At 40.2% G+C, this 26,116-nt stretch overlaps 1 protein-coding gene across 1 annotated transcript in view; it reads right to left on the bottom strand.

Moving 5' to 3' along the window:
* Positions 1–25,859, bottom strand: part of bnc2 (basonuclin zinc finger protein 2) — a 168,506-nt gene extending 142,647 nt beyond the window's left edge. Inside the window, exon 1 of the mRNA XM_087841726.1 lies at positions 25,398–25,859. Within this exon, the coding sequence (XP_087697852.1) occupies positions 25,398–25,400 (3 nt within the window). The 5' untranslated portion in view covers positions 25,401–25,859. The remainder of the gene's footprint in view (positions 1–25,397) is intronic.
* Positions 25,860–26,116: the final 257 nt, after the last annotated feature.

Below are 26,116 nucleotides of genomic sequence, written 5' to 3'. Positions count from 1 at the left end.
CAGGAATGTTGGGAAAACAGACAGGGTGGGCGAGTGGGTGTGATGCAGGGTGGGAGGATGAGTTAGCAAAGGGGGAAAAGAGAGGGAGAGAGAGAAGGAGCAAGACATGAGATGCAAAATGAAGAAAAGTTGTCACTTCATTAGAGCAGTAGTCATGGGTTTCCAAAAAGGAGCGGAGGAGTTGCTGTAATTAGTTTGCACTCACTGAAAAGAGAGAAAAGAGGAAGAGATACAAAGAGAGAGAGCGAAAGAGAAGTGGATGAGAGAAGTCTGACTTTTGCCCCATCCCCATCACTGCCCCCCACTCCCCTCATCAGCCCACCCCTACCGCTGGTTAACTCCAATTTCTGTCATGCAACTGAAAAACCACTGGAGGGGTGAAAGAAAAAGGGAAAATGGATGAAAACAAATCTTTGAGTGTGTGAGTCTTTGTGTGTGTTTGTATGTGCTTTGAGTGAGTGTATATAAGTTAGAGGTGGGCTCGCCATAACAACGACAAAGAACCTTCAAATGAGCTGAAGGAATGTGTCTGGTGGCAGCACAAGAATATATATATAGGGCCAGCAAAGAGTACGTGGGGGGGGTGAGAGTGTGAACACTAGTGAATATGCGCTCCAGATGTGTCGGCCTGTCACGCTGCAAGTAAACACCCTCGCTGATGGACAGCTCAGGACTGGATGGCCTCACCGTCTTCCCCCTGGGGAGAGATCTGGAGAAGGAAGGAGGAGAGTGGAGGGAAAGGAGGAGAGCTGGAGCCAGCTAGGAGGAGAAGTTGTGGAGGGGGAGTGCTGGATGAAGGAGGTGAGAAGAGGGTTCTGTGCTGAGGTACCCCGGCCAAAGGCAAGTCACCCTGAGGACCTGCGTAGCCTGGCAGGCTGGATACAGAGGAGACAGAAAGAGACAGGAGAGAGAGAGAGAGAGGGTTGAAACGAAAGTAAGTGAGAAAGAGAAAAAAAAGAGGCATGGGTGAAAACATGAGGGAGGGATAGCGAGGGAGGACTGGGCCTGATTGTTCCCCTCCTGTCCCTCCTCCATGTGGCCTCCAAGGGGGCTCCTGCAGCCTCAGCGAATTTCCGTCTGGCACAGACCTGCGAGCTCTTGGGAGCAAACTGAAATATGAACTGCAAGAAGGGAGGATGGGAAGAGGGACAGAGGAAAAGAAGAGGAAAGAGAGGGTAAGAGTGCAGACAGGAGGGACAGACAGGAATCTCAAACGAGGGGGCTGATGTGGTGTACATCAAATGAGGAGTACACATAATTCCTTTTGTATGTGTTGTTGAATGTCCAGGTTTTGAGACATCACCCTTTAAGATTCCTGCCACCATCCTATTTCACCCTGGAGGAAATTCTTCATGTGGGCCTCAGACTTCAGAAAAAGGACATTTAGCTTTCCAGAAGCATGATCAATGAGCGCTGACAGCTTCATCACTTTATTTTATCGGTGTTTTTTTTTTTGGAGTCCTAAATACATTCTTTAAAAAAACAAAACAAAATGAAAACAAGATGGGTAAGTATGGTGACATGTAGGTTTAATGTTGGTCCGCAAACAGAATTAAAATATAATTAAAAGTTAAAAAGTGGTGAGTTTTTAATTGCGAAACTACTTCATATGTGTGTGTGGTTTGTTTTCTTTTATTGTTTGTTTTTGCTTGAAATAAAAGCTGCTGGCACGCACATGCTGACATGCTAGTGCAAACAGCCACATGTTAAAATCCCACATCACTTTGTGAGGGTGTACCTTTCCTTCTACACTCTTATGAAACTTGTACTGTGTGGTATTATTCCAACTGCTCGGTTGTTATTTTAGCTGCACCGGACAGGAGCACCACTACCAAGTCTGAGGGAGAGAGAGAGAGAGAAAGAGCACACATGACTAAATGACTACATATACTGCAGTCAAGGGTCAAAGTAACCAGCTTCCTTTATTCTTGTTACAATAACAAGTAATTCTTTTTGTGTGGACACTTGAACTGTTTTCAAAACAATCTCAAATTCAATTCTTATTTGGGTTTGTTTTTCTTTTTTTTCTCCAACACTGTACTTCTGTACTGTACTTCTGTACTGTATACTGTACTACCCTAAATTTCAAATCAGAAACATTACTTAAAAAACTCAAATGTAATAAGTAATTATGAATCTGCTTCTTTGTTTGCAGCTGATTAAGAGTCAATGTCAGCTATTACAGCTACTCTTTTCATACTGATTGACTGACTGCAATTCATGTGCACATCATAACTTGACGACGCCATAGTTGTTTCTTGGCAACCAATTCACATATTTCTACAGAAGAGTTCTTCTTCACTTGATTGGTGCAATCTCCTTTTTCTCTAGTAACTTTCCAGTTTGACGCTAAGTAGTGTTTACTCAGAGCCCAGTTTGTTTCCTAAGCGATGTTTATGAACTGCTGATTTTTAAAGCCCAGTTCATGTTCTGTAAAAGTTTTATGTTCAAAATCAGTGCTTCTTAAACAATGGTACTAATAACCCCAGAGGTACTGTAGGTGATAACGCACGTATTTTTCAGTTTTAATCATTGAATCTTTGACGCTGTAAAACCTCACAGGAGACACACGATTGTAAATCGGAGCAAGTTTAAGATATTTAATGAATGACAAAAAAAAAGATACAAAGTTATCGTGAGACCTCGTTTTCAAAATGCAAAACAAACAAGCGTTTTTCCATTCCAAGTTTGATGTTTAATAGTTTAGATACTGACGATGCAATGCTATATTTGTAGGCTGTTTTTATGACCAAAAATACATCCATCCATTTTCTACCACATATCCAATTCAGGATTGTGCGTTTTCAGAAAAAAAGATCTGCTTTAAGTAAACCACTAATTATTCCACAACCCATTTACTGTGCAGAACTACTTTAATTTGACAGGGAAATCTGTGATATTATTCATTTAAAAACTATTTAAGATATTCGTTATGACATTTTGTCAGACACATAACATTTTAATCCTGACTGTTTGAGTCACGATTATACCGCGTGTGTACTGCATGATAATAAAAGTGGCTCTGGTATCCTTTATTAAATTACAGTGCTTAACAGAAAATCCCTTAACCCACCCCATTTTCTACAAGGTACTTTTTTAAAATGTAGAAATTCTCTTTTTATTACATGGATTTTTATTTAGGAACATGATTTTAAGACTTCTTTCTCCACTAGGAATCATTTATGAGACACTTGTAAAGTCACTGGGAGCTACCTGCTGAAATTTGACAGATTACCAAGCAGTGAAAAGCAATAACAACCTTGTTTGTAATCATATACTACAAATGTGATATGCCTTGTAATCATACCCTGCAAATGTTACATGGCACACATCTAATACACCTTTACCGAGGTGTTCTGAAATCACATTACTCGATCTGCTAAATGCGGGGGGCTCGTGTTGAGCAGATACATTTGAGTCCCGTCAAGTGCAATGGAGCTGCTATCAGAAAGCAGCACTGATGACACTACTGCATTAAGCAGCTGTCCACTCCCATGATCATTAGCGCGATATGGATGCAGTGGAGCAGTGAACAGGATGCTGGGGTTGTTACAAAGACAGCTCTCCAGGGGAAGAAGGAAGGAAGATGAGTCTAAACAACATCAAGTCACTGCAACCCTCAGAGACAGGGTCAAAACTTTTACAGGCACAAAACAAACATACAGATTGAATTCTCCCAACATCTTTCCATGATAATCAAATTTTATTTCACTCAGCTTCTGCGAATACAGAACTAGATGGAAGTATCATGGGAAAGTGGCCTTTTAGGTTTCAAATAGAAAAAAAACAAAAACAAAGTGACAAAGTGACTTACACTTAATGCCAAACTGAAATTTGAACTCTTCACTTGCTCAGGATTGAGGTAACGACCCTGTTTCATGTAGAGAAACTGAAGCGTGTTTGGTGTTGTAAATCACAAATCTCTGTTTAGCTTTGCTTTCACTCACTGATTACTTCCATTTTTGCTGGTTTTTACTTTCACTTTTACTTGGCTGTTTGGTTAGGTCTAGGCACCCAAACTACATGATTAGGTTTAAACAGTTTTAAGTTTAAAATATTCCCCATAAAACATTAACCCTGAACATTAAAAAAATATGGGTAACCTCAAGGCTATACACAAGATGCCAGGGGTCCCGAATAACTGTCAATATGTTACAAGTTGGGCAGTGAGAGTTGTATTTGAGGATCTGAGCATGTAAACAAGCCAGCTACAGTCATACTAAAGGTAATTTCTTCTTTTTTTCAAAACAGCACTTCCATCTTTTAGTTTTTGGCAATATGCTTAAAGTGATTTGACGAATTCATAGCTGTTTAGAAACTAGGTGTCAAGTCAGATTCATGTAGACACAACATACAAGCCTCATAGCCTGAAACTCTGTTGACCCGTTCATACCAGCACTGTTTGCTCCCACAGCTCCTTCTCTTTATGTGTGATAAACAGATGTATTTCTGTGATTTCTTTAGTAACAAAAAATGAATGCTCTTCCATCATTGATAAAGCTAAGAATAGCTTCTTAAGAGTATGGAGCTCTTCAAAATCCAAACCTGTGAATTTGGAGGTTCTGAAACTTCAGTAGAGCAAGCGAAACTTTTTATGAAGAAATTCACTTTAAAGTCCATGCTTGCCCAGATAAAATGTGTTTATCAACAAAATCTGATCTCCCACACTCAATCTTCCATAGGTACAGTACCTGTCAACTACACGTTGACACAAATATGTAATCGGCCAATCACATGGCACTATCTCAATACATCTAAACATGGTCAAAACAACCTGCTGAAGTTTAAACTGAAACATCAGAATGGGAAGAAAGGAAATTTTAAGTAACTTTGAACATGACAGGGTTTTTGGTGTCAGAATGGCTGGTCTATTTCAGAAACCACTGGGATTTTCCCACACAACTATCTCTAGGGTTTACAGAGAATGGTCCAAAAAGATTAAAATACACAGGGAGCAGCGGTTCTCTGGAAGAAAAGTCCTTGTTGACATCAGTGATCAGAGGATAATACCCAGACTGCTTTGAGCTGATAGAAAGGCAGTAATAACTCAAATAACCAGTTGTTACATCCAAGGTATACAGAAGAGCATGTCTTAATGTACAGTACATGAAGCTTTGAGGCACATGGGCTACAGCAGCAGAAGGCCGCACCTGGTACCAATCCTGCCACTTCAGAACAGGAAACCATTTGCACCAAAATCAGGCAATAGGAGATAAAATGTTGCCTGGTTGGATGAGTCTTGATTTCTGCTGCAACATTTAGATGGTGGCATCAGCATTTGATGTAAACAACGTGAAAGCATGGATCTGTCCTGCCTCATATTAACAATTCAGGTTGTTGTTGGTGGCATGATGACTTTTGGGATATTCTTGGTAGACTTAGAGACCCACCTTCTGATGGCTGCTTCTAGCAGGATAACAGCTCATGTCACAAAGCTCATATCATTTCAAACTGTGTCTTGAACATGACGATGATGTCACTGTACTCAAATGGCCTCTGTGGTCACCAGATCTCAAACTAATAGAGCACCTTTTGGATGTGATGGAACTAGAGATTCACATCATGGATGTGCAGGCAACAAATCTGTATCAACTTTGTGACGCTATCATGTCAATTCAGACCAAAATCTCTAAGGAATGTCTCCAACACTTTGTTGAATCCATGCCATGAAGAATTAAGGCAGCTCTGAAGGCAAAAGGGTGTCCAACCCCAGAACTAGAGAGGTGTACTGAATAAAGTGGTTGGTAAGAGTACTGCAGGTCTGTTTACCCCAAACCCAAACATCCCCCGGTGAAGATGAAAGGTAATACTTTGGCGCCTGATCAAACAGTCGCAGTTTTGAGAGTTATTTGATTAGCTAGCATTTTATAGTACAGAAAATGCCATATTTTGCTTACTGTGCTTTGCTTTCATAAGATATGCAAATGTTACCTTGCTAGTTAGCAAGGTTAGCCGTGGCAGCCTTGAGGACCAGACCTGCTCTGAAACTGTGACCATGAAACACAAATTCCACGATGCTTCAAAAGCACACACACACTGCTAAAGATAACCGCTCATGAGATTAAGGGGGAAAAAAATTCCAAAACTGTTTAAAGTTTGAATGACTGTGTTAGCCTTTAGCATTTATCAAATTGTAACTTAGCAATGTAACCTTGCTCTCTGAATATTCCCACCATCTGGTCAATGAGGTGCAACTGTGGTAAAATAGAGTCTCTAATTAGCTTTATTCAAAGTTTTAAGTAAGGGATTAACAGATAAAAATCAGAGGTTGCTAAAGATTACACCGGAGAGAAGTGGGTTTTTTTTTTTTTTTGCCATTGCTGTTGGGTTCCATGACCTAGAGCTATGATGTAAGAAGACCAGGGGAAAAGATGTCTATACTTATTAATCCAAACTTAGTATACACCTAGCTAGTGTATAATTTCCAAAAGCATATGTTTGTTATTGCTTTGGAGATATATGTGCCACTGCCAGTGAGGACGGTCTCTGGTGTTTTCCACTTAAAAGCAAAGTCACGCAGGGAGTAATTATTTGTGACGTGGAGAAAGATTCAGCCTCCTACCACACATGTCCTCAGATACACTCCTCAACATTTATGCATGGTCCCAGGAGCTCAAACGTATGACTTCTTTGTGTGTGTGTGTGTGTGTGTATGTTTACTGAGCTACGGATGGGTTCCACCTCAGAGTCATAGCTTGAGTGAATATTCTTAGCACGATGGGACAGTCCACAACACAGTGCATCCCTGTAGACCTCTGCCCTGCCTGCCTGTACCCTCTGATTTGGACAGAGGGCAATCAAGCAGACCCAGTAAACAATACACAGTCAGGCCCTGGAAAACCACAATAGCTCCTCAATGTATTCCTCTTATATCACTAGGGACACCAGTGTTTGTCCAATCACTGTCGGAGTCAAAGAGAGGCAGTATGGAGGGACTATTAAAACGATCAAGGGTATGCTATTTAATGGCCAGTGGAAGATAGACGGCAAAAGATGGCATGCTATACAGTGCTTTCATAGAGCTTCTTAGGGATCAACCATTAGAGTGATGGCCCATGGGATATATATATATATATATATATATATATATATATATATATATATATATATATATATATATATATATATATATATATATATATATATATATATATATATATATATAATATATATATAAAGAGAGAGAGAGAGAGAGAGAGAGAGAGAGAGAGAGTCAGAGGTTCCTTTTCACAGGCATTTTCTTGTTTATTTTATCCTGGAAATGCCTCCAGAGATCTCAGTGCTTTCTGAGCCAGTAGGCAGGAGAGGAGGGGGCATATGAGGCCCTTCATGTGGCTGCCCTGAAGGGGGAAACTCCCCAACACTTTTAGGACATCACACAGTGAACCTGTTGGTACAGATAACTTGAGACATGCTCAAAATATCTGCACAAACTCTGCAACATATAGAATGGACTTTATGGAGTCCTTTGTGACAAAAGTGCAAAATCATTGAATTTCTACTTCACAGTGCGTAGAAACCACTGATTTCTTGAAAGGGGCTATAACAAAAGGTAAAAAAAATTTAAAAAATCCAATCCTGACATTATTGAAATAAACCACGCTGACTGTAGAACATAGCATGTAAACTGACAAAGCCAGATAGTCAATGTCAAATGGAAGACAGAATAGGGGACTTGTGATTGGGAGGTTGTTGGTTGAACGTCATATTAAGAAAATTTTAAAAAGGCATTATCCAATACAACCTCTCGACAGGTCATATTGTTAACTACGATAGGAATTAAAATATTTGGACCCCAGAGTTGGGGGTACAGAAATCTATTTGACCTTTTTACCTAGTTTCTAGTGTCCGACATGTAATTTCCTGCATTCTGGTGATATTTTTGAAAAACAAACATGTACAAAAACAGCAGCTGAAAAAAAGAATCACACAGTAGCAAATCTTTTCTGGGTTTTGCTTCACTTCAGTCAGTTTGTTTATGGAGCAAACAGTCTGGTTTTGCTTGCTGCCATAAGAGGAGTGCAAGAAAGATACATTCTTTTCTATGCAGGACTAGCTATAGCAGTGACTTAACAGAATCTGTAGTGTCATCTCCAGACAGAAGAAGAAATGAGTGTTCCTCTAACACTACTAACTCCTACATTGGCAAATGATTAGGCTGCTGAAAGCGTCTCATTATCAGTATTTATGAGGGAGTGCACCAGCCGGAGTAATGACAGCTTTACTCTAAAGTGGCACTCTCTCCTTTCCCCTCTTTCCCTCTCTCTCGCCCTCTCTCTATATATACAGAACAGATATATATTGTGTATATTTGGATAGTTCCAGATACTTACAATGGTTTTTTTATGTTAACCAATACACATAATTGGTCTGAGACAATAATTCAGACTGGGAATTTCACTCCATCGCAGATAACCCTGTTCATGAAAACCACCAGGCCACCAGCTAAGTTCGTAGGCTAACCCTATTTGTTGATTAACCAATAATAATTGAATAATTAGAAATTTGGTCACTGAGTTCATTTGGGAGTAAAGTACAAATGATTAGTTGCTATGATTAGGGGTGTCTGTGGCTCAGGAGGTAGAGCGGGTGCTCTGCTGATCAGAAGGTTGGTGGCTCGATCCCTGGCTCCTTAAATCGGCATGTCAAAGTATCCTTGGGCAAGATATTACCAAACCTCAAGTTGCTCCAAATGCATCCATCAGAGATTCAACATTAGGTTAAAATGTGCTTAGGCATACAAAAACAACCAAGTGTTTGAGTGTTCAAATTGAGTGGGAAAGTGCTATATAAGTACAATATAATGTAATGTATTAAATCACACTGAAACTTGCGAGGCTTGACATAGTGCCAGTAATTTGGGGTCTTATCTATATTATGTATTATATTCAAAACACACACACACAAATAAATAAATAAATAATAGGCCACTTCTCCTAGCCATCACTCTTGAGTGGGAAACCATGAGATATGGCTCTCTATCAGCAGATACCTTTTAATTTCAAAGAGACAGTTCACAGTTTTTTAAGTAATGTTGGCAGTTGGCTTTTTGACATCTTTGTGAGTACTACTGGTCTGCGTTCATTCTCTTAAGATCCTCCTAAGACTCAACACTGGTTGGAGGTCTTTGCAATTATGCAACTTATGTAGTTATGGTCAAAGATGGGGTTGAAGTTAGTTTTTACAAAAACATTTATGGTGAGTCCTGGCATTAATGCAATGTTATGACTGCCTAGTGCTCTGAATGTCAAAGTGAAGAAATTCAATGAAGCGCAGGTAAACGGTGGGTTTTAAGCCAGTATTATAATATAATATTCATTCTGCGACACTAGTATACAGTTTAGATTTCAGGTTAGACACAACTTTGTGGACATTGGTGGTAGATGTGCATGTTTTTGCTGATCTATGTATACCTGTTACATAGCAAGTTTGTTTTTTTCAACAGCAGTTGCATATGTTTTTCCTGTGTTTACTTGTTTTAGATGCTAGGTACAACATGCCAACTTCATAACCATCACTTACAAGCAAAAGCTGTCTCCAATCTTAGACATGCGGACAATGAGTAAAAACAGTCACTGCACTTAAGCTAGTGAAGCCAAAACGCCGTTTACATGTCAGTGCGACTTTTTGAAGCTTTTCTGTAAGCACTGGAACACAAAAACAAAAACGGCTAAATGTCCTCTTTCATCCAAATGACAGAGCTGTGCAGTACCTCAGCGTTCTTTGCCTGTTGGGTCTCAGTTAAACTTTTTCTGATGAAATGGTTGAAAGGTTTTGTTTTTTTTTGACAAAGCGTACAACTCTATTTTGGACTAATATGCCTGACTTAGAAAAATGGGCTTTTAACATCTCCATCTTCTGTCTGCAAGCCTGAAGAACACTGTGTTTATTCTTGAAGTATAAACTGAACCTTTGTCAAAAGTGGTTTTATTGTGGACTGTGAATGCAACATTATAAACAAGGTTAATGATAGTACTTGCACTGTTGCATTAGGACTATAAAACAATTATTTATACATCGTAACCTTTCTGAATGTTGAGTAGAGTTATGTGACATCATCAATGAGCGTACACAAAAATGAAGAAAAAGATTACTCTTCTACATCCACAATTCTATTCAACATTTTATTTAGCTACATTTAAGGAACATTTTTGGGAAAATTCAGTATTTTGGTGTGGAAAAACTCAACAGATTCCCAAAAGTGAAGAATAGACTTTTTAAAATTAAACCATTTGTGTACAGACATGGGCTAACATCCTCCTCGAGATCAGTCAACGCGTCAACTTCTTTGTCAGGAGCTTTAGCTCTAAACTAGCGAACTTGTTGAAAATCTGATTTCTGTCACAGATACATGCTATCTCTGCACTAATAATTTTTTTCATCTGAACACCCAACCCGAGAGACTGAGGAGATTTCTTATTAGTTTGGATTCTGTTGCCTTGAGGGGGGAGAAAGCGATGAGATATTTGACCAAACGCAGAAACCCAATAAGGGGCCATCGATTAGGAGGGATGAGCACCATATTGGACACACAGGTGGCAACAAAGAAATTAAAAAGCTGCAACAAAGAAATGGAAGGAATCAAAACTAGGGCACCCTAAATCTCTTTGCAGGTGAGGGGTGTTTGGGCAGCCTGAAGATAAAGTCACAATAGTAAACTTGCATGGATGGTGAACTATAGACTGAAAACAGTCTATAATCTGATGATCTTCAGGAAAGTGATAAATCTTTTATGTTCATACTCTTCTGTTTATAGAAAAAAGTTTGCATATTTTAAAGTATTTTGGTTTTAGTAGTTAGAGTTTGACCAACTTCTCACATGCCTGCGATGTTGAACTTAAAGTAAATTTGATTAACTCAGTGTTCACTTAAAGCTATGTATATCTGAAATTGTATTTCTCATTTATTAAATTAATTTGTCTGATTTATCGAGCTAAACACTTTTCATAAAGGTCATTATCTGGCAGAGAGAAGCAGAGAAAAACGTGTCATAATATTCTGCTTCTTTTTTTTGTTTCTTTGATACTATATATAGAAATTCATCTAACCATCTCTGTCTTCCAACTTTGTTGCTTCAAGAGGACAATAAAGTGGTAATAAGATAGAGTCAGTCTGCAATCAGTTGGCAATTAAATTGGGTCTTTTTGTGCTGATACTGTAATCAGCTGTAATATATCAGCAGAAATTGCAAATATGTTGCCATATGCATACATAGAAATTCACATTAACAACTTCACAGTTCACGCAGAACCTCATAGATTTGAAACAGAAATTTAGAAATTCCTCCAGAAATAGTGATATAGTTGCTGTAGGATGGCAATTTAACTGACAAATGGCATAGCCACTCAACAACCTTGCCCTTATATTGGAATATAACCAGAATATAACCAGCTGAGTCAAGTCACCTGCTGCAGAGACGCATCACAGACGAGTTGCATTCATCAGTGCAGACTGACTCAAATTAATTGCAAAATGTTTGAAATCTGTTTGGGTTTATACATTTAATGGAAGTAATTTGCAAATCTTTGTCAATTTTTCCAAAAGTGACTACAATCAATTCAGACCATCATTGCTTGCTGAAAGTTTAACAGCCACTGGACGACTCGTGCAAACCTATGATAGCCAGAGCCTGAGGGTGGTTGCCAGTTGGGCTCTGCAACAACTTTAAATCCCCACCAAATGTGAAAATATTCGCTAATATCAAGGGGCAACTACTGCTTTTTATGTCATATTTTCACTCCAGTGTGACTGAGCCACGAGTTAGTGGCAAGTTGTTATTAGTGTAGTAAACCTTAGATTTTGTCTTTCCAGGTCAAGATCACCTTTTTTGAAGATGCCATACAATAGCACAAAATATGTACACACTACACACTGACACAGTACTGCATTACGCCATCACAGCTAATATCCACCTTTTTCTATTCTGTCAACATACTGCTATGACAAATACCTGCTTTTATGAATTTGTTCAAACAAGTGAAGAATCAGAGTCTTACATGAATCTGGGTTTTTAAGCATTCTGGTGTTACACAGACACTTAACATGCTTGGGTGCACTCAAACTGCTGCTATTTCCAAACATTTTCATGTAATCAAGAAATATGAGGGACACCTGGTCTTATGCTGGCTTCTCCTTGAAAAGTGAAGTCTTACTAAATGCACAATGCAGGTCTGGAATTTCTTATAGTCTATAGCCAACATCTTCGTGTTGAAAAGTGGGGTAAACACACCTTATATTAATGTTTGTAGTCTAAAATGCACTGTGACCAGCCAGTAGAGCTCCATTTAATTTAACGGCATCTCCTTGTAATGAAAGCCATTGAATGTTGGTCAAGGCTGCTGTGGGAAACGCCTGCCTTGATTCTGTAACAGGCAATGGGCAGCTTGTGTGCTTTAACTGATGATTATGAAGGAGGAAGTTTGGATGTAATGGTTATAGAATAATGGCTTTCTACATGCATATTTTCTGGGGAAAAGAAGGTTCAACCCTGAAAACAAAAAAGGAGGAGGATATGTCTCCATAGCTTTCATCAAAATGATGGACAATGGATCAAACAAAGCAACTGTGTAACCCTACAAAAGACCCTAAAATGTAAAATCTAATTAGTTCCCAGAACAAACTCGTTGCCTTAGAAAAACTAAGCTTAAGCTTACTTAAGTAAGGGCACAAAAGGCAAAAAGAAGAGCAAAGAAAGGAACACAAGAAGAAAAGGAGTGAGGCAAAGGTGGCTAGGTGATAGAAAACAAAAGTAAAACAAATGTGAACCATGATGCAGAGAACTTGGGTGACTTGAAATAGTTCAAAAGCAACTGTTACACATGCCATTATTTCTAGTGCTCCATCAATATTGCGACCCTTAGACCCTTGGAGAAGAAGCAAATGGATGGATAGATGACAGATAACAACAATAATACCATTCTATATGCAATACTCCTGGCTTTTTATGGGGGGGGGGGGGGAGAGAGCTCTCTCTTTGAAGAAATGTGCACAGTAACTTAAAAAAAAGAACTTTTACTGGACATCGATATTGACCACCGTAAGGAGGAGACAAGCAGAGACAACTTCACAGCTACCTCTCATAGTGGCAAGGTTGCTTTTTGAATACTGTCTATATTTAACTTTGACAAGAGGGAATGGGTATGTTTGTGCTGTAAATACTAAGTGTGCAGGGGCTATAATATGAATTGGCTGCAACTTGATACATGTGACTAGGGGGCAAATGGATCTAATGGTAGTCTTAATGCTGGCCTTGAATAATGAGGCCTTTGTCTAATAAAACTGGAAAGCCTCCAAATACCTATAGGGACCTCAGCTAGTTAGAGCAATAACAGTCTATCAAAAGAGAAAGCAAAGTGATTACTTAGAGGGTAATAAATACAAGGTTCATGCTGAGGAGGGACTGGAGCCTAGAGTGCAAGAGAGAAAGACAGAGAAGCAGACAAAGTGAGACAGAAAAAGGCAAAGAAAGACCTTAGAGTATGTATACATTTATATATCTTAGTATATATATTCCTACCTGCAGTAGGAAAATGCTCATACTGCAGGTATAGTCACTCCTTAACCATGCAATTTTTTCAATAACCACAATGTTGAGATAGCTTCACTGAAAAAATGTGCAAGTGAATTGAATGTATGAGGACCTTGATCACTTTAGAGGGGACAAGTGTGAAAATAATGAAGAATTAGAAATAAAACTTCTGAACAGGTAAAGTATTTTTTTTTCTCCAGAATACTTTGAAAACTTCTTCCCACCTCACATCCTTTAAAAATAGTTTAAAACTCAGCTGAAATGTGCTACAAGAAAGGACCACCAAACAAAGACCACAGTCAAAGCCAATGAGTGCATTTCTATCGCGGCCAAGGGCAAACACTTCTCTTGAGAAGGAACATGAAGTTCCAAGGAAATATTGTCCCTAATTCAAAATGACAGAATAGAGTTCAAGCGCAGATGTCAAGATTATTTTGAATTTGAAGAACAGCTTAAAATCCCATCAGGCACACTTTGATTGCTTAAAACAGCCAAAGCAAATTGGGATCCCTGGCTTCAGCGCTTTCAAAAAAAGTTCCTCGCTGTCAACCGTGAATTCACAGGGTGTTTTAAATGGTGAGGTAGTGCTGACCTGGAGGAACAGCTTTAAGGCTGGAGAACTGGACACAATAACACCACCATCAATTACAGCCCTGAGAGAGGAAAGAGAGAGTCCAGTCAGAGAATTAGAGAGATGTGGAGCAGACAGGTGGATCGACAGCCTCCAGGCGGAGGGAGAGGGTGGAAAAAAAGAAGGATGACAGAGAGGACAGAAGAGAGACAGACTGCTGGTCGCTGCTCTAACTAAGTGACGAGATGAGGGTAAAGAAATAAATAAAGAGTCAGTCACACAGAGCGAGTGGTGGCCTCAGAGGGGGGGAAAAGGGGAGGAATAGGAGCAATTGGGTGACAGAAGTGAGAGATGGGCTTCATCAAGACTGCTGCCTGATGGTCAGGGTTCAGGCTGTTGCGCCATTGGTGTCCCTCTTTCTTCCTTTAGGGTCGGGGAAAATGTGCTTGTGTGTCAGTGTGTGTGTGTGTGTGGGTGCACATGGGCGTACTTGCTCACTCTCCAATGACACGTGAGCAATTCATCGCCCCCCCTACGAGAGCGACCAATGCCTTAGCACACTACACCAGACCCTGATCCATTTTAGCTAATGTATTACTGAAGAAGCATCACTGTCCACTGCTGACTGCGCTGGACTGACCTAAACACAGCTTTACCAAGCTTTGCTGAAGTGCACCGGGTGTTACTAGAGATGCTTCACAGCTTCCCTCGCAGCAGATTCAGAAGTGTTTCCTGAGTGCGTCTGGAGTGCACAGTGCACAGAGCATGCCTTGGTGCATTTTGCGTAAAGTTAAGTTTGGTTCGATATTTTATAAAATTCATATGAACCTATGCGCCATAAAGAATTTGTGGATTTAATAGCCTTGAGAATGGAGATTTTACAGTGTTACCTGAACCTGGCTAAATAAAAAATTACAGCAGACTGGAAATCTGATGAATTTGTTCTATTCCAACCCTGTGTCTGAGTAACTGCAGGGATATGCAACTAAACTGAAGCAGAAAATGTACTTTAAAGGAAATATATTTCATTCTCATTGGTTAAAATAATTTAACACAATCTTGGCATTAATGCTTTAATATATATTTTTGTCATTTCAAATAAAGTAAATAATGTATTTCCTCACATCTCCATGATACTTTTTAACTGTTATGTCTGCCATTGGCCACAAAAGAAATCCACACAGTGGCTTATACTGTGTTCTTTCATTGGGCCAGAAACACCTTTTTAAACTTGGAAAAGACCGTAGCTCTGGTTAAAATAAACACTTTGTTAAAGGACCTTTGTTTGAAGCTTACAGTAACAAACACACTGGAGACAAACTATGAACCGTTTGGAATTGCGATGTTGTTGCTTTTGAAATGGTTGCTTCAAAGACCAGGTCCAGGTCTCCAGGTCATAGTCAGTTGCGTTATTCAAAGTTACTTTGGTGATAAAATGGCAAAATGGCATAGGCGCTCAGCCATCTTGCTTTTGCATAGGAATATAACCAGAATATAGCCAGTTGGCATCCAACTGTTATCTATGCAAAAAAGGCTTATTGCAGATAAGTTCACTGGAGCAGTCTGACTCAGATTGACTGCAGTGTGTTGGTGGATTTATAAAATGTATATAATTTATAAATAATTTGCAAACCTTCAACAATTAGTCTCTCCAACCTGCCCGAGACAGACTCCAACCAGCCCAAGACTGCAATTGCTTGGGGACAGGTTGCCTCCCACCTTGTCAAAGGTGGTGTGTTGCACACTCAGCCTCTGGTTGGCCAGTTGGTCACTGCAACTTACTGAAATCACTCGCCAAATAAGAAAGAATTCAAGGAAATCACTAGGGAACCACCAAGTTTTCCTAGCTGCAGGGAGGTCACTGACCATGTATCCAGCCACCAAAATGTTCTCACTTTGCAGACCACTGGGGTGGCAATAGCTCAGGCGGTGATTCAATCCCCGTCTGCTCCAGTCTGCATGCCAAATGTCCTTGGACAAGTTACTAACCCCAAGTTGCTCAGATACGTCCATCGGAGTATGAGTGTGTCTCAGTGTTAGATATAAAGCACTTACATAGAAAGAGCATAGAAAAAAGTGCTTGTGCGGCTGGGTGTGATTGGGTGAATCAGGTAAGTTGTGCAAAGCACTTTGAGTGCTCAGAGAGAGCAGAAAAGGGCTATCTAAAAATGATTTTATTTACCATTTACATATAAGTACAACCTGAATGTGTTTTGCTAAACAGCTAAAATAACAGAAAATTGTGCCATTTTGAATACAATAGATAGATGTATAAAGTGTGAATTCTCAAACTGATGCATATTCGTCTTACTTCCTCTCAGATGAAATGACACAAATTATTGTTGATAGATAATTTATTACTCAAACACACATTCTCTTTAAATTGCTTAGTGTGCAAAGAGCAGAAAAGTGAGGGTAGAGAGGAACTGAGGAGGAGAGTGAGGGAGACAGGGCGACAGACAGGAGAAGGAAGGGAATGGGGGAGGGCACTGGTCTGTCCTTCCTAGGGGACCAGACTGCCCCTCCTGCTTGCCCATTAAAAACAGAATTCCTCCACAAACTGTTTGTGTTTTCAGTCCAACTCCTCCAGGGTGCTGCTTGCCACAGCACAAGACGAGTGTCCTCTCCTTCTCCGGCGTCTCCCTGCCCTGCATTGTAGCTAACATTCCCTTCCCTGTTCTGCTGGAGACCAGTCTACTATCAACATGTGGCACATGTCCTTGACAAGTCAAGAGGACCCTTCGCCATAGGAGTTGGGCAGCAGTGTCAACCACGCACCCCATATTTCTCCCTTTCCCCCTTGTTCTCCCTTACCCTGCCTTCCCTCATTCACCCTTCCTCTCTTAATATTGAGTTGCCAGGGTAAAAGGGGGCCAGAGGAATCTAATAACTGTGACAGTGGGGCTTTTTTGGCATTGTTCCTGAAGCTGTGCAGACACACACAGGGCTGTCAGCTGGCTCTAATGAAAGGTTAAATGAATAGGACAAAGTGACAGGAGGTACAATAAAGAAACAAGAAGGAGGAGAGAATGTGTATGCAAGCATGTGTCCATGTCTCAGTGTGACATTGTCTCGAAGGCGGCCTCCTTAGTAAGGAACAAGGACGGCCCCTCCACAGTTTTGCAATATTCAAAACAGATTGGTTTGCGACAGTTTTCACTTTTATGTGACTCTGTGCCGTGTGTGTGTGTGTGTGTGTGTGTGTGTGTGTGTGTGTGTGTGTGTGTCTGTGCCTCTCCCACCAAGACACAGATGCTGAAGAGGAATTCCAGCATGGGGTTCTTTGATAAATGTTAAGGTCGCTGGCTGAAGGGAGGGATGGAGGCTGGATGGGGAGGAGTGGATGGGAGAGCGGGTGCAGTGGGGAAGAGGCAGAGGGAGTGACGAGGGGGGACGCATGTCTCGTCTTGTGCCTCTCCCTGCCTGTGCCTTGGTGGAATGCAGAGTCACATGAAAGAGGCCCTCTTTCTCTCTCCCTGAGACTCGTCTCTTGTATCTGTCTCAAAAGCGCCACTGTCCCCCTCCTGACACACTACCTGTCAGCACATTTCTCCTCCACTCCAAAAACACCCACAGCCACAAACACATGTGAAAACACACACACACACACACACACAATCATAGACTGTACATGCAGGCAGAGACACATACAGATGTGCCCTTCACACACAGTTAATGAGTGTTAAGTTTCCCTCAAACAGGAAAAGTGAACTAAGACAAACAAACACACAAAATCCTATCATCCTGAGACCGCTTAATTACTATGATTATCACCATAAATAGTACTTTTGTCACCAACAATCACACAGTAGGACTTCTAACATGTCATCCAGGTTTTTGGTGATGCGTTGCAAAGCGCGCTCAGCTCAAAGGGCTACGGCTTAGTCAATGAACCCTAAAAGATTGTGACAGAGATTAAAATACTCATACAGAGTTAAATATTTAATGTATAGCATCAAAATAAATATTCTTTCCTCCCAAATCACAAGATTAAAAGACAGTACAAACTAATCACTACCTTGACAAGTCTGTAGGAGGTACAGTTGGGGTGCACAATTATGGCCAAGATTATTTTCAGAACGATATGCATATATATGGTTTTCTCTTTGTTAACATCCCATGTGCTGAATCTGAAGTATTTCTAAAGAATGACTGATGATCCACTTCCAGTGACAAGCTCTTCACCTTGTCCTGTCCCAGATATTTGCTTTCTTGTTTTATATGTCTTTTAATTTTGTGTTGCTCATCCAGACTAGTTATGCAAAACTTGCCGCTGTGAGGTGCAGGGAACAGCTGTGATTGGTGCATGCAGGCATGTGGTCAGGCACTTAATTAGGGAGTGCTTGATTTATTTTTGCTTTGCATTCTATTGGCAGGGCATGCATTTTCAATATGGCTCGATTGCGGGGAGCTAAAATTGTGACTGACATTCAAATTCAATTAACTATTCAGCCCTAAAGTATAATGTATAATTGTTAAATATAGGTATATAAGTTAATTAGCTAGCTTATATCGCTATCTATCTAGCTATCTATAATTACATGCGTATTTTATCCGTAACAATTCCATCTCCCACCAGCACATAATATTCTTTTGCCTTCAAAAAGTCAACACAAATAACTTTTAAATAGATAATTTTCTGTTGTCACACTGTAAACACTACACTGTAAGCATATAAAAGTTATTACTAAGAAAAGAGAACTGTTTGGGTTAAAATGTGCACTCTTTGACGAGGCTTTGTTTTGGATTCAAATTTCTCTTTCATTAGGGTCAGAGGTTATGGGTTCAGGAATAATCACCTTGCCGCTGAGAGGAAAAGTGTCTTTCAAACATGCACACATTCATAAATTGCACACACATAAATTCATAAAAGCATTCAAAACCTAATTGAACACATATACAATGCACCAACATCCTTTGCTGATTTTTATCCAAAATCAAAGACATACTTCATTCAAGGCTAAAGAGTCCAAACTCTGCATTAAGGCTTGCTAATAGAAGCTAGATTATACATTCAGCCTACAAGGTTACCAGTGTGTCTGAAATATTATCAATATATTCAAGTGAGAATCATTGTCAGAAAAAAAGCCTGCCAAAACTAAAGTCTCGAAAAATCAAGGTGATTACGGCTCCCTTTGGCCCAGAATATATGGATTTACACACTAGTTAATACACACCGACAGAAACATACACACACAGACACACACACTTAAGTTATCTATTTTTTTCATCTCACTAATATGAGAACTAAACAACATCCAGATGTAGGATACACAGCTGACTGTTGCAATAATGTGTTTTTATGGAAAAGGCAAAAAAGTACTTCCATATAACAAAAAGCATATATTCTGTCACATAACCACAGCTGCAATCTCAGATTTAACCATATGCTTGCTTCTTATGTTTGTACATTTAACTTAGGCATAATAAGCTGAATGTAGGCCTTTAGGTCCAGCGTATGAACTACAGCTATTTGACATATTCAGTTTTTTGCCTGAATAGTTATACATGCAAAAAACTATTACTAGGTAGATAAGATCCCAGAAGAAAGGCCTATGAGCTTTGTAGATACAGGATTTCTCGCTTTGAGTTAAATGGAAATTGTAATTAATGACTGTATCGCCCTTACACAAAGAAAGCGGCTTCTTTATGAGTCACGCCAAAGTATAACTGGGAGAACACCCAACCCTGAAGCATCTTGTTGCAACAACAGAACAGTTTTCACTATAAATACACTGTTGCAGCGCTACTATAACATCAGCAAAATGTTACAATCCTTGTAAGTCTCTGAAATCATATTTTAAACTGTATATGGTAACGTTGCATCCAGTAAAATCAAACGTGCTGGTATATATTTGTTTACTCATTGATACTTCCTGATGCTGACTATAAGAGTGATGATAGTGTCCAGGATTTACACAGTTATAAATTTAGTGAGACACGTGGTGACAAGTTTCAGGCTGTCACTGGTGCACACTGAACTATCACAAGATATAATCTGTCAACAAGGACTGGTGTCGTAATGAGAACTAGTGGCAAAAAAATGAGTGAGGATGTTTTACTCTGCTTAAATAAATTGTTAAACAACACTGGCCAAGTACTTTGAAACAACAAAATAAAAAAAAAATAATGGCACAGTAATCTGTAAGTCTGTCATCTTTCCAAGAAACTCCAACATCACCGTCTTGGATTCAGCTGTGAGGTTGGTGTAGCACCACATGAACCAATTTTCCACCTGCTGCAGGTTCTGCTTAGATCTCTAGGAAGTGGACTGCGATTGCCAGCTTCTCTCTAGAGAAGCAGCTAAATAATACTGAGGGATACCACAATAGCAGCCCGGCTAGCGAGCTAGCCAGTAGGGAAAACACAACTGTGACTAAATCCTGAAAACAGCAGAAAGAGGGCTGTGCCCTGAGAAATAAATCTTACATGCTGTTTTTTAAAACACTGCATCACACCAAAGACCTTATAATGTGGACAATCATAATCTGGCATATGATCTACTTTTCATATAAAATCATATAAATTTTTCATTACAAAATGCTCTGTGTAAGTTTTGCATTTTTAAAATGTATTGCTGCTGACCAGTTAGGCCCACTTCATCCCATCTAAGTCCATGGACGGACTCCAAAAAACATGACGTGATCACATCACAGTCTGCATGACAGGGTAAAGGGGCATATAGACACGGAGAGGTCCCAAGTCTACTTGATATAGTAACAGGCAACAAAAAGAATCCCAAAGGCACAAGTTCTCCTTTTTAGTACAAAAACTGAACATGAAGTTGGTACACGATCTGGAATATTGTGCAATTAGAAAAAACATCAGTCAAAACTTTAAATAAGGCTGCAGCCCAGCAAAGGAGTTGCTGCATATACACTGGAGCATGTCTTTAGCCTGTCCAAGCCCGCTATTTTAAAACAATGATAAATGCCATTCACAGGAAGGAATAACAGTAGCTGACCAATAAAGATTTCTCTGGTATACGGTCAAAGAAGTCTGAAGAAGAAAATGCCTGGAATGAATTGTGGAGTTTACTTTGTCCATCCTTCGGTCAGTACATAAACAGATTTTAAATGAAAGAATTCTGGATTGAGAACCAGAGGAATCATTTCAAAGGCTATTCAGGTAAAAAAAAAAAAAAAAAAAACATTGTCAGGCACAGTTACTAGAAAAAGAACTAGACACTCATGGCAATAATTCCAAAGTCAACATGCTACGTCTCAGTCCTCAGGAATTTTTCATGAGCCACCACTTATCTTGTCATATCAGATTTCTTCCACCAGCTTTTTTGGAGGGAAGAGAAAAGACACCTTTAGGGCAAATTATTCTCTTCTAATCAAATCACTCTGTATGGCCTGAGGAGATCTTTCCATCCCTTTTTGAGTCACTCGGGCAAAGGCCACTCATGCACACACCCAGAAAAAAAAAACACACGCAGTCATTCAAATGAACACTCACTTATTCACAGCAGCAGTTTGTCGTCTTTTTATCTGAAAGCAAGAAATGAGACTCAACAGGAAAATAAAAAATACAAGAAGGAACCGAGGAACAAAGCGGCGTCTGGAATTTCCATCGCAAGTGAAATCCCAGATTTTCTCACTCCCTGTTCATGGAACAAAATCGAACAACTTTATTCTGGAGTGCAGTCAGTGCAGGAGGGAGCTATAAAATATAAATTATACCACATAACCCTATACCTCCCAACTGGGCCATTTGGTTACAACTATACTCCTGTTCGTTACACAGGTCCAGCGTCTCTGCTATTTCTATAGCGTCGACACGAATTATATCCCAGCCCCACTGAAGAACGTATGGATTACAAGTGAAAAGTAATTTCCCTACCGATTGGACAGTTGCCACCAAGTGACACTGAGGTGTTTATTTTACTCAGTCGCTGGTAATTAGTTCTGGACAGAATCAATTAAGGCCACCCCAAATTACATCTGAAAACCTAAGAGTTATGACTGCGCCTCAGAGGGCAGGAAAATGTATTAGGGTCGCTGCGCCAAATGTGTCCTATCGCAAATAAAGACAGAGTGAGTGAGAGGCTTCCACAAGCACTCAGTGTCTTCATGTTTTAGCACACAAGTATTCCCCAGTTCTTCCTGTTTCCTTACATTATTGCACATAACAAGTTTTAACATTTAACATTCGAAATGAAGCCTGTAGAAAACAAAAAAAGGGCATTAAAAAATGAATGCATAGAAGTACAGGTATCGGGTTGCGCTTTGTACCTCAGAGGCCGATTTTAATCTGATTAACTTGCCATTTCCAAATGTGATCCGTTTTGTCACCGCAGAGACAATACCATAATTGAGCAGACTGAAACTCTTACAGATATCAATCTGCGTGATAGTGTGAGACTAAACACATCTTAAATGCTCGTGTCATAACAGCTGTTCACCCTATTCATTACCTTTTGCTATTTATGTCTCCTTTTTTTTTTAAAGTTAAGAATCACATGAACACAGACCAAATTTCATAATGTTTTCACAAAGGTAAGTGTGTGAAGATTCGGTTCCTTACTTTGTGTGTGCTGGGGTACGAAAAATGTAATTACGTCTCGCATATGTATATTGTTTTAAATCAAGTATGTCTCACGCTGTGCCCTTTATTAAATTAGGAGCCCTGCGATCCAATTTGTTTCAACATTTCACTGTGTCTCTGTTTTAGTCGCCAAAGCCCACAGCTTAGGTTCTGGTGTCTTGTTTAAAGATTTCCATCTTAAGGCATCCCTATGTATGTGACCCCCCCGCCCCCCCCCCTTTCAAAATATTACCTTTGCTGTCACTGCCAAGACACACTATCAGTCACTCAAGAGATTATCGGTGATGGGAATGGATGGAGAGTAGCAGCGCCATATCGGTACCAGTGACCCACCTCTGAATAAATAAGAACAGTGCAACAATCCAGCTTTGACGCTGCTGAAGCATCGCAGAAACACTCGTGGGAGAAGATGGAAAAAGTGCTCTCTCTCTCTCAGATTTGCTGAATATCTTTACCTGTTAGCATGAGTGAAAGTGCACATTTCCTTTCATCTAAAATAAATGCTGTTGGTTTTTCTTCCTGATCCGCACTTACACATATTCCCCTTCACTTGTGCCTCTCTGAGGTTAAGCGCTGCACTTTCAAACGCGGCCTCATTACTAAAATTGTACAGAAAAATATGTTGGGAAATTATGGTCAAGCAGTGATTATCTCTCTAAAGTCATCAATTGAAATATAGGCATAAGCAGCTGCATAAATAGGAGACAGCAGCAAATGCATAAATGCACCGAGTGGGTTATCAGCTGAGTCTTTATGCACTTAGCACTCATTCTTATTAAGTGAGGAGGCAGGGAGTTAGAAAGTAAGAAAGCCGGGGGGAAACAGTGAGGATGGAGTTGGTGTGGAGGAGTGGGGGTGTGGGGTGTTCTCGTTGTGAGGAGTAATCAGAGGAAGCCAGCAGGGGGGACAGGGAGGGTTGGTGGGGTCAGAGCAGAGCACCACTGAGCAGCCTTTCTCTTCATTAGCAGCCTCTCTAAGGGGGGGCGTCACAGGCCTACCTGTCCAGCAGATTATTGAACCGACTAACCAGTGGCACCCACCCCACACACACACACGCTCTCCCCTCTCTGATTCTCACAGACCCAGAGGAATCACGACCTAGCTGCAGATCCTCTGACAACTTTAACTTTTTCTTTAACCTCACGCAGCAGAAGTACAAGCTGGTGCAGAAGGGGGTCTGTTTCCTGCATATTAAAGGACATGTATGACGGTGTTTTTCTCTAATAATTTTTGTGGATTTTTGTCTTATAAATGTACTATTTTTTTTAATTGTTTCATTCAAAATATGCATTTTATTTGCTAAGCTGATTTGTTTCATGGTGGCTTTCACGCAGTTCTGAAAAAGTCATAATTATCCGACACAAAAAGCGCAAGACAGAAGCATTTCGAACATGATGAAAATCATTAGCAGCATTTTAACATCTGCAACTTATGTGGTAAAGGAAATGTGAAATTGAACAGATCCCCACTCGGTCTGGCTGAGAGACAGCAGCACGGAGATAAAAGTAATGAAATGACACTGCAGGAATGTAAATTGGCATTCTTCACTGTAGTAGCAGCACCAGCTCATGAAACATCCTTGACACACACGCACACTCATACCAGGCCAAAATACTGTTAGGCATTAATCTCACACACATCTCACTGACGAAAGTGTGAAGGTACTTTTAAGTGGGAACATTCATCTCAGTCACCCTCATTGTTTCTCGTTTTCTACCCCTCACACACTCTCTCTCTCTTGAAGCGTTCAGATATGTCCAAACTGAAGTGTCTTAAGCTGACTTTGAAATTCAAGCTGGCCGTCTGCTTGTGTTTCAATGAGTTTGTTTTTATGGGTGAACTGTAACACAGGGGCACATAAACAGTGGGGATGAACTAGTGTATTTGGCAAAAAAAAAATTTAAAACACACACACACACACACTTTGCAAACTCTTAAAATTACCTAAAGGTTTTGGCTGCATTGACATAGCACAGGAAAACTTGTTTGTTCCTTAAAGGAGAAGGAATTGTGCAGAAAAATTGAAGCAGGATTTTCAGAAGAGGGATTTTATGAGGCCTAAGAAAATTTACTTTCCAAATTTTAGACCCAGCTGAGGTACAATCAAGTGTGTCCACATTGATCTAAAACAACACACACCGTTTTTATGAGCCCCTGTGTGTCCTTGATGTATGAAAAAATTGCACTAAACTCCACTCCAATCAAGGCCTCAATACCAACTGGTATCAAAGTGGCTTATACATAAATATCATGTAAACACTTTAACAGTTATACAATTTACAGCGCCTGGATTTTTCCTGTCAGACGCCACCTAAAAGTTTTTAATTTGTCTCGCAGGAGCAGAGAATTATGAAACACTTTCAGGCAAAAGCTTTAAATAATAACAAGTGAGGTTAGATTTTGTTAACTTACTTTTTAAGCCCCGTTTTTTCCTCAGGATTTGAAAGGCTCAGAAACGCAACAGTTGGTGATTTTGTAAGACTCACAGACGAGGAAAAGGTAAAGACAAATTTATCTAAACAAGGTGAATACATTTTTTTCTATTAGTTTTACTGACAAATCTAGCAAATACGTCATATGAAGCAAAGCAAACAGGGAGAAATATATGACTTCAGCAAAACTTTTTTTTTTCTTCTCTCATCTGACCAGCAAACAAGTTAATAAAAAGTTACAGCTCCCGTGATTTGTCACACCGATGTGCCTAATCTGAAAAACTTCAGAAAGTACACGCAGAAAAATCATATTTACCATTGCTGCATGTTGTATCTGACAGACCCCGGGGCTCCTGGCACTTTTCAAAGTTGGCGTCCTCAATAAAGTCTGATTTCGCCCTCAAGTGGGGAACTTTCTCCTCTTCAATCCAGTCCGATGTATATCTGGCGATTCACGCTCGGGTTTCTTTTCAGACTCAGCAACGATGTTTTTTTCTTGACACTTCTAGGAGTAACACGGGGAAACGAGCGCTCGCTTTTTCATCCCGAGATTGAAAGCGTCCCGACTTGAGAGAAAAACGCGCGTCGTTTGGGTACGGGTCGGTCTCACGGAGAGGAACGCGCGACCACGACACTCTGTCGCCTCTCCTTTCCCCCAAACCGTAAACTGAAGTAATCAAGGAAACTGCAGGGATCACTGTCAGCCAGAAGCTGAGTTGTAACTGCTTGCCCTACCTTGATGAAAAAAAGAGAAAAAAAGAAAAGCTTCCTACACTTCCCCGGTGATTTCCTTCTGCAGAGTCAGCACAGCGGAGAGCTGCGGACGGTCAGGGCTGGGGAGAAGGTGGCTGCTCTGTTGTGTTGGGTGAATTCAGATCAGTGTTTTACACGCCGTGTGTGACTGTAACCCAAGTGACTGCGGGTCCACGGAGCTTTTGTGCCTCATGAGTTGATTTACAATGTTGTGCCAGCATGAGGATTCGCTTCGTCGTGCAAGAAAAATGTGCCAAAAACCCTTAGCCCCAAGATAAGAAA

The sequence above is a fragment of the Neolamprologus brichardi genome, chromosome 6 (assembly GCF_056152115.1).
Source record: "Neolamprologus brichardi isolate AB-2024 chromosome 6, ASM5615211v1, whole genome shotgun sequence".
Taxonomy (NCBI): domain Eukaryota; kingdom Metazoa; phylum Chordata; class Actinopteri; order Cichliformes; family Cichlidae; genus Neolamprologus; species Neolamprologus brichardi.
This window is presented reverse-complemented; position numbering and strand designations above follow the sequence as displayed.